Source organism: Malurus melanocephalus, unplaced genomic scaffold, assembly GCF_030028575.1.
Source record: "Malurus melanocephalus ecotype Western Australia unplaced genomic scaffold, MMel_1.1 scaffold_922, whole genome shotgun sequence".
In the NCBI taxonomy this organism is placed as follows: domain Eukaryota; kingdom Metazoa; phylum Chordata; class Aves; order Passeriformes; family Maluridae; genus Malurus; species Malurus melanocephalus.
The window spans coordinates 141,894-149,903 of NW_026624154.1; the positions used below are offsets into that span (position 1 = coordinate 141,894).

Sequence of the window (8,010 nt, forward strand, 5' to 3'; positions counted from 1 at the left end):
GTTTTTTTTTGGCAGTACTTGGGAGAAAGTGAAGGAAGAAATGCAGGATGCTATTTCACCGGAGGTCTGAAGCCCCTTCAAGGGTTAGTATGACATCTGAAGTTCTGCCTGTACTGAATGACTGAAGGGCTCTTTTTTTTTTTTTTCAATGCCCAGAAATCTCTCAGATTAAGTTTACTAATTTGTGAAGGTTTCAGGGACTGTTTTCAACATTGCATTACTGTATCTTAATGTATCATTCATTCTGTTAAGAGAAAATTTTATTGTAACTTTGGTTTGCCCAAAGAATGTTCATATTAATTCCTCAGTCAAAAATGAGGTGATGAGGTTAACTGCTWAAACTGATAGTTTTGTTTTGACCTGTAAGTTACACTTGATGGGAAGTTTATAGGGAGGATTCTGCACAGTTTCGTAGTTAATTCCCTTTGATGTTTGCTTCTCAGGTAACTTGTAATGTTAATATGAAGGAGGTGCTAGTGTATTATTTACCCTCCTAACCCAAAATGTCTTGAATCAACTTAAAAAGACACTTGGTGGGATCTGTACCAAATACCTTTCTAGTCTGCTTGATTTTTATGTGTTGTGTTTATTTACAGTACTACAAGTGTTGAGGTCTATCCCGATAGGATCTTTTCTGTAGGTTCATGTCGTTGGAAACGCCTCACAGAATAAACTTGTGGTTTGGCTTTACCCACTGAACTACCTGTTAGCTCTGTGGGATAAAACTGCAAGACAAATCTTATTGTGGCATCCTAGGAACTGCAGTGATAATACCTAGTGTTCTCCTTTAGGTGTACTGTAACATGCTTGGATACAAAACAAACTGATTCAAGTGGAAAAGACTGGTAATAGTTAAATATCAGTGTGTTCTGGGAAATAAGTGCAACTGACATTCTGAATTACATGGGCTGAACTGAAACTTTTGCCCAGGTTTTTGTGTAGGTATCTGACTTGTAGCACTGCTTTTTTACTGCTTGTTTTCTGGATGGTTTGAAACAGTCTATTCACCCTTTAATCACAGAATGATCATTTCTTGTTTCAGTAGCTGTAGGTAAGAAGAGATAGCACTGTGGTGTCTGTCTTGAATTAACTTAATAAACTTACTGCATTTTTGTTTTGTATAGAGATGCTTCATACTGAGCAGMAATATTTGGGTTCTATCTTCAAGTATGGGGTTTAAAAAATTAATTTCTGAGCACCTCAGCCAGTTTCCTACTGTACTGTTGAAATTYATGGCTTCTGTTTTGTAGAATAAAGCRTTTAAAATAATCAAAATCCTCTAGAGGTATTAGTGGATTGCCTCTTACTCCCAGGCACTCACAAGTATGCAAGAAGCTTGAATGTAAAATGAGCTGTTGTGGTTGAAGGCCTGTAGGCTGTATAGTGTTCCGTACAGCACCTGCACTCAGCAGCCTTCTGGTGGGATGTTCAAAAAGCWGTGCTACAGCAGTTAGGCATCCTTTGTTTTCATTCTGCTATTAAACCTATTTTTGCTGGAAMAGTCTTCAACCTCTTGAGGGATTTAAGTGTATGTGTTTTGTATTTTCATGTGAAAAAATAGACATTTTCATTTGTTTTCATTTTGATTATCTGTGAAAACTGGTTACTGGCCTCTGGAACTCAGCAAGTGSATTCAGTTTCTTCTTTCTAACAGGTGCTTGAGGATACAGTATGAAATTAACTGCCTGAGTCAAAAAAATGGAACCTGTTTGACAGGTAAGCACTAAGTTACTAGTTCCATACTACTTAAGAGTGTATTAGCTTAGTATGATTAAGCATCAAAACTTTTAACTGCTGTAGAACAAAAACTGGTTAATGATCCCTGCAGGTGTTGGCAGTGTCTGAGCAGATCACTCATTTATGAGTTGTTCCTGTGTGTATATGTACTTCAGATAGCTGTCACAGTTGTGCAGCCCTCTGTAGTACTGGTGTCTTAATTAGACTGCTGTTACCTATGAGGGTTCCTCTGTACTTGGGGCTTTTACCAGATCTTGGGCTTGTTCACCACTTGGCTGACAAATTGTCAGAATTGATTGATTCTTTACTGGAAGGGATGGGGAGCTGGATTAAGTGAAGTCCTGTAAGAGCAGTGAGAGGAGTATCTGGTCATTACCAAGGCTGCTGGGATGTTACTGTTTCTGGTGAGCTGTGGACATGACCATAAAGCAAATCCATCAGACTCTCCTGTTGCCACACAATGTGGCACCAAGTCTGCTGGGAATAAAGCTTTAACATAGGTCAAGGACACAACATTCCCTTCTCCTCCTGGGAGCAAGTTCCTACTGACGTGTAGGGATGTGGCTGTATCCTTGGGTGCATTCAACACTTTAAATACAGAGGAACAAAAGCTACAATTGGAATATTTATAGATTGAGTTCCAGAGCTCCTGCTGAAAGGGTGGTTCTTTTGAACAGAAGCAAAAAAAGGAAACAAAGCTGCTCCATGTGATTTATACCCAATGTTCACTTTTCCCCTGTACTAACCAAACCTGACTGTTCAACTCCTAGTGTCTGCTACCAAGTTTCTGCATTTCAGAGAGATGAGAAACACCACCTGGGTGCTACTGAAGTGAGTGTGAAGGTAAGGGCACTTACCAAAATGGCTGGTAGTGTAAAGAAAKTAAAGGTCACTTCAAAGAGGGTTTGCGTGGCTGAAAAACCAGCAGCTCTTAACGCGGTGACCGCATATTAAAATCCTCTGCAGGATGCCATGAACACTCTATGTGTGCTATGGTCTATTTGTGAGGAGATAGTACGTCATGTAGTTAGGCCTCCTGGGCTGGAAAAGGTCCTTTTTCTGCTGCTTTTGGGGTTTTGTGATGCTGATGTAGAGAGGCTAGTTGGTTCCATTTTGAAGCAACAATTTGCAGCAGGACATTGGAGAACTGGGCGGCTAGAGTTGTGGTTTCAGCAGCCTTGCAGCCCAGTTGCTGCTCGTGTTTCCAGATAAGGGCAGTGCAGCTRGGGAAGGGTCTGGAGCACAAGTTTGAGCAGCCAAGGGAGCTGGGGTGTTAAGCCTGGAGAAAAGGAGGCTCARGGGGGACTTTCCTGCTTTGTACAGCCACCTGAAAGGAGCTTGTGTGGAGAKTAGGGATTGGTCTGCCAATTAACAAGCAGTAGTACAAGAGATTACCTCAAGTTGTGGCAGGAGAGGTTTAGATTGGGTATTAGGAAAGAGGCGTTCATTTGGATTGAAAGTGCTAATAAAAACTTTCCTTCTTTCAGATCCTGGTGATGTTACTGGAATCCTGCTGCAAAGAACTCCACAGCCATTCCAAATAAAGAACCTTCTCTAGAGTGTTTATTGCAGTTTTTTGGAATTAAACATTCATTTTAACTTGTTTCTACTGCTTTGTGTGTTGTAGTAGTGCATATTTTGACTTGCATCTTGCCCTTCAGGGAGCGGTGGTGAAGGTGCCTGTTTGGTATTAGAGAGACCCAGCTAAACTGAGTTTAGAAGTAGCTGGAGGTGGCTTTATCTGGTCTTTTCCCTCACATCTTGTCACTGAATGCAGTTGTACTAAAACCGTGGACTGGTTATTTATTCTGTACAGAATGTCACAAACCTTTAAATAAAACTTGGGGCTCYGGRCTGCAGSCTGGGCTTTTCYGTTGCTGCACTGAAAAGCCAACAAKRGCTGAGAAAATTTTGGCAGCTGACTACCTGTGACTTGCTGGTAGGAGAATGGCTGGGTCTCTTCCCTTTGATATTTGAGAGAGGAGAGGAACAAAAAATATTGATGTCACAACCTGAGCAGCACTTGTCAGTATTACCATGGTGAAGTTGACGCTCCATGCTTTACTGCTAATCAGCATTACAAACAGCCTCTACTACCTCCATGGAGTTTAACAAACTGGTTCTGGCTTATGCTCTGCTACTGCAGCACATGCACCTGCACCAGATTGAAATGAGTGAAACAAGTGTAAATTTAATTCATTAAAAAGCAGCTTTTTAAGACCTCCATTGGACCAGATTCAGAGGAGGTTGCAAAAATTACTGCAGCGTTGGAGCATCTGTGCAAAGAGGCTCAGAGGGGTTCAGTCTGGAGCAGAGAAGGCTGCAGGGGGACCTTATAGAGCCTTAAGGATTGCAGGGGCATTGGCCAGAGGACCTTGAGAGGTCTATTACAATCCCAACCATTCCATGATTTCCTGGTGCATTTTAACCACGACCAGCTTTAATGAAATGCACCTGTTAATMAGTTTACACCAGCAGTTGAGCTTTGAATTTGTCCTCATGTGCTTAGCTCAAAAAACACTGATAGAAAAATTCTTCGGAAGAAGTAACTAAGGTTTTTCTCTTCCATTCAAGTGCTTTAAGATGTACCTTGTGGCTGTAGGACCCCATGCATATAATCTTTAATCACCTAGTGCAAAGAACAGATAAAAAGTCCACCTTTACAGAATGAATGTACTGTCGCCCAAGTATTCAAATAACCTTAAAACTTTATTTGAAAATGTTTTATACATTTATATTACAAACCTTAAATCTCTTTAAAATATTAACATATAAAAAAAGGCCTTTTAAGCCAGGCCAGTCAACTCAGTCTGAGATAATGTTGAGAGCAGTCCATCTGCTGCTGTAGTGATTACAGGGGTTTGGGGTACTTTGCATTGTTTTCTTGCAGCTTAAAACTGCAGCTTCCTAATGGCTTTGTAATCCACCATTCAGGCTGCCATCAGTCAGTGGCCTGGACTGTACCAATATCGTTGCTCAAAGCTTTGCCTGTCACGGAGCTTTCGAAGTCCTCTTGGCTCGCAGTTTGTCCARCATTTTCTGCAAATAAAACCATGAGACTACAGTACTGAAGTGAGTGCCCTAAAGCCAGCAGGGCTSGGTACTGTGCCTGTAACCTGAACATCAGGAATGGACAGTGCTGCGGTCTGGACAGCAATGATCCCCTCCTCCAAAGAGGACGCAGATTAAAGGGTAGGGGGCAAAATGTGCTTATTTCTCTTATTTTCTGTTAATTATGGAATCTGAGAAGCAACATAACGAGCAGCAATTCATTCCACCACAATGCAGTTGAGGGTGGTCGGGGCTAAAGGCAAGAATTGCACCTGGCCTCCCCCCACAGCAGTCAAAGCCTGTCAGGATTATCAAGCATTTCTTTCCTTTCAAGGTGTCTGAGGCAAGCAGGACAATGGGGGTGTTAGATCCAGGCCTCTTCTTCAACCCTGTTCAACAGCAGCTGCATCAGAACCCAGACAAGCTTCTTGCACCTTTAAGTTTGGGCATGGCCAAAATCTTGCCCTACCCCAAGTAGCCAAAGCAATCAAAAAACCTACAGACCCAAAATATTGTCTTAAAATGGATATTTGGTCGAGGCTGGACTAAGAAGACTGTTAATGCTTCTGCCACCTARACTTTCTAGCMGCTGGAGCCTTTTTGCTCAAGTCAMGCTCAAGTCATAGACATGCTTTTTAGAGAAAACTTGTACTGTTGACAAGGAAATTAGGAAATTCTTACGTGAGATGTACCAACGGCATCACTTAACTTCCAGACTAGTYTGAGGGTCTCCATTTCAGCTCCATTCACACCACATCTCAATTACTCTGAYTGGAAGCTCAGTGAAATCATGAGACACTAGCAAGCTATTACCTTTTGAAACTCCTTAGCTTTTTCTCTGTTTTTCGCATAAGTTTCTTGTCTTGTTTTTTCTTCCTTTCTGTTTTTTACTTCTTCAAGCTGATTATAAAGTCTGTGAAAACAAAAAAAATCAGTGTCTGGGCAGGAAGAAGTGGCAAAACTGGAGTAAGTTAACAAGCTTTAGGGTTTGCCCTGGCTCAATTACCAACAATTAGGAAAATCTGACTGCTCTTCAATAATCCAGAATCATTTTGAATTCTTTTTCAGCTGCATCAAACAAACTCCCTCCCTGTTAAGAGTTGCACTTGTTGCATGTTACTGCTCSTAAATGCCCACGTGCAACTGTGAACTTTGCATCAAATTTCATCTCATGCCAGGCATTAAGTGGCACAGCTGCCTCAGCACAGTGACAGCAGCAGGGTGACCTTCCTCAGTGCCAGCTGTGCAAGGGCAGTTCCCAGCAGGACCTGCCTCAAACACACCTGGCTCCTCTCCCAACTGTTCTGTGTTAAGCAGCACTGGGTCCAACTGGAAGAGCACAGACTGAGCAGCAGCTCTCACAAGACATAGATTAACTAGTTCTGTTGGTTTTTTTGTTGTTTTGTTGTTTTTTTTTTAATTAAACTTTTCCCCTTGTGTTTATTGCAATACCTGGATGTACGCTGGTGCATTTCAATTTCTGCCGACTTCCTGTCCTCTGGAGAAGATACTTTCACTTCTCCWACCTTTTTCAGCTTATTGGCAAGTGCACCATTTTTTCCTAGGGTGAAAAAGAAAAAGCCAAACAAATTTAAATCTCTGTTTCAACTGAGAGATTTTCCAAGATTTTTAAATGACATGACCAAAAATAAGAGCAAAGCTAGCAGAATAGACACAACAGAGATGGCATCCTGTTAAAACATATCCTCCCAGTCTCACTCATGAGGCTGCTGCCTGTGGCCATCCATAGCTCTCCACAGCCAGCCCTCAAGTCCCCAACAAGAGGCACTAGATACACCAGTTTGCTTAATGTGGCTGTTCTGTGACAAGCAGCTGCTGTTTGCAGAGGCMTCTTGTGACGACAAAGGTGGGCTGATGGTGAAAATAAGAAGAGCCCCYGTAAGGGCCTTTACAACATTGAAGAGGCAGCCAGTGGGGGAAAACAAAGCTCCCTGAACCCCTGAGGAAAAAAAGAATAGCCTAGTCTGCAATAGCAAACACGTAGCAAATACAAAATCTGTTTATATAAAACAGCAGTTGAAAGGATACCTAATGCCATGTCTTGTCCCCAGATAAACCTACCAGAGAGATGAGACTCCTTTCGTCKGCTTCTTAGCTTCTCAGACTTTCCTCTTTGAAGCTGTCTTGCTTCCAGCTTTTCACTTTCTCTCTCCTTATTTTTTATTGCTTCTACTCTTTTCACGGATTCCTGGATGAAATTCTGCTTTCTTTTTAAAAAAGATTTTTGCAAACTTCCAGGGCTAGCTGCAAATTCCAGCAGCATGACTGTGAAAGAAAAGGAAAGTTTCCACATTCCTCACTGTTAATARTGAGCAATAAGTCATTTCAAAGCATTTCTCCTAAAAAGGTTAGCTTGAATACTTTTTGAATGGCATGAGGAGAATGGCATTGAATGATGAGGCATGTTGCAGAACAGGGAGCAGTTCAGGCTTATGGAATCCAGACACGGTCAGCAGGTCTRCCCACTCAAAAGCTGTGACAAATACTGCATCAAAAGCATCTTAATGCCTCAAAACATACTGAAGACCTGACAAGTCCCTAATGCAGTTAAGTTCTGTCAATTCCTGTCTTTCAAGTTACTGCAGTTCATCTTGGACACAAAAAGGTAAATATTTTACTACTATTCTACATTATCATCAGAATAGGAAAAAAAGGATAATTCTTTGTCTGTAGGACTTGTGGAACTAACAGGAAATGAGAAATAAGTGAAGGTGCATAAACTATGACAACAAATCAGAAAACAACACAGAATTTTTCAAAATTAAGTAATTACAACACAAAACAAGTGTAGTGYAGATTCTGAACTTCCTGTGCCAGGTTCTCTCTCATGAAAGAGGCAAGTGAATAGGACACACACTAGACCTGGGTCTAATGTACTACAGACCAAGCCTGAACAGCAGGATGCCCCTGTCCAAGTAAAAGCTCTACATTTTCCAAATGAGTGATGTATTTTATCGATGATTTGAATATTAAAAAAATACTTTCAACTTCAGTGTATTGAAGTATCCCATAATTACCTGCAGTCTGATGTGATGGACAGTGATTCTCATTGGGATTCTGGACTTTAGGAGAACTGCTAGGCCTCGAGAATGCTGAATAATGTGCATCTGGAGCTAGTGGTAAAAGTTCTCTTTCCTGTTTCAAAAGGACCAGTGATTGGAAATGCTTAAAATATACCACAGATTTGAGTGCTGCAGTACT

At 41.4% G+C, this 8,010-nt stretch overlaps 1 protein-coding gene, 1 long non-coding RNA gene and 2 other non-coding genes across 4 annotated transcripts; 3 read left to right on the plus strand and 1 right to left on the minus strand.

Moving 5' to 3' along the window:
- The first annotated feature begins 15 nt into the window (after positions 1–15).
- LOC130585580 (uncharacterized) lies at positions 16–3,341 on the plus strand. The gene is made up of 4 exons (XR_008966603.1): positions 16–83; positions 1,655–1,716; positions 2,508–2,580; positions 3,225–3,341. It is a non-coding gene; the product is annotated as an uncharacterized LOC130585580 (long non-coding RNA).
- Positions 607–738, plus strand: LOC130585597 (small nucleolar RNA SNORA18). The gene has a single exon (XR_008966616.1). It is a non-coding gene; the product is annotated as a small nucleolar RNA SNORA18 (small nucleolar RNA).
- On the plus strand, positions 2,624–2,753 carry LOC130585595 (small nucleolar RNA SNORA25). Its single transcript, XR_008966614.1, has one exon. It is a non-coding gene; the product is annotated as a small nucleolar RNA SNORA25 (small nucleolar RNA).
- A 1,101-nt stretch (positions 3,342–4,442) lies between the features above and the next one.
- CEP295 (centrosomal protein 295) lies at positions 4,443–7,976 on the minus strand. Its single transcript, XM_057386147.1, has 5 exons — positions 7,827–7,976; positions 6,871–7,074; positions 6,241–6,349; positions 5,602–5,701; positions 4,443–4,776 (listed from the first exon to the last, which is right to left on the minus strand). Exons 2-5 carry the CDS (start codon positions 7,070–7,072, stop codon positions 4,729–4,731), a joined length of 459 nt encoding a protein of 152 aa, XP_057242130.1. The 5' UTR covers positions 7,073–7,074; positions 7,827–7,976; the 3' UTR covers positions 4,443–4,728.
- Positions 7,977–8,010: the final 34 nt, after the last annotated feature.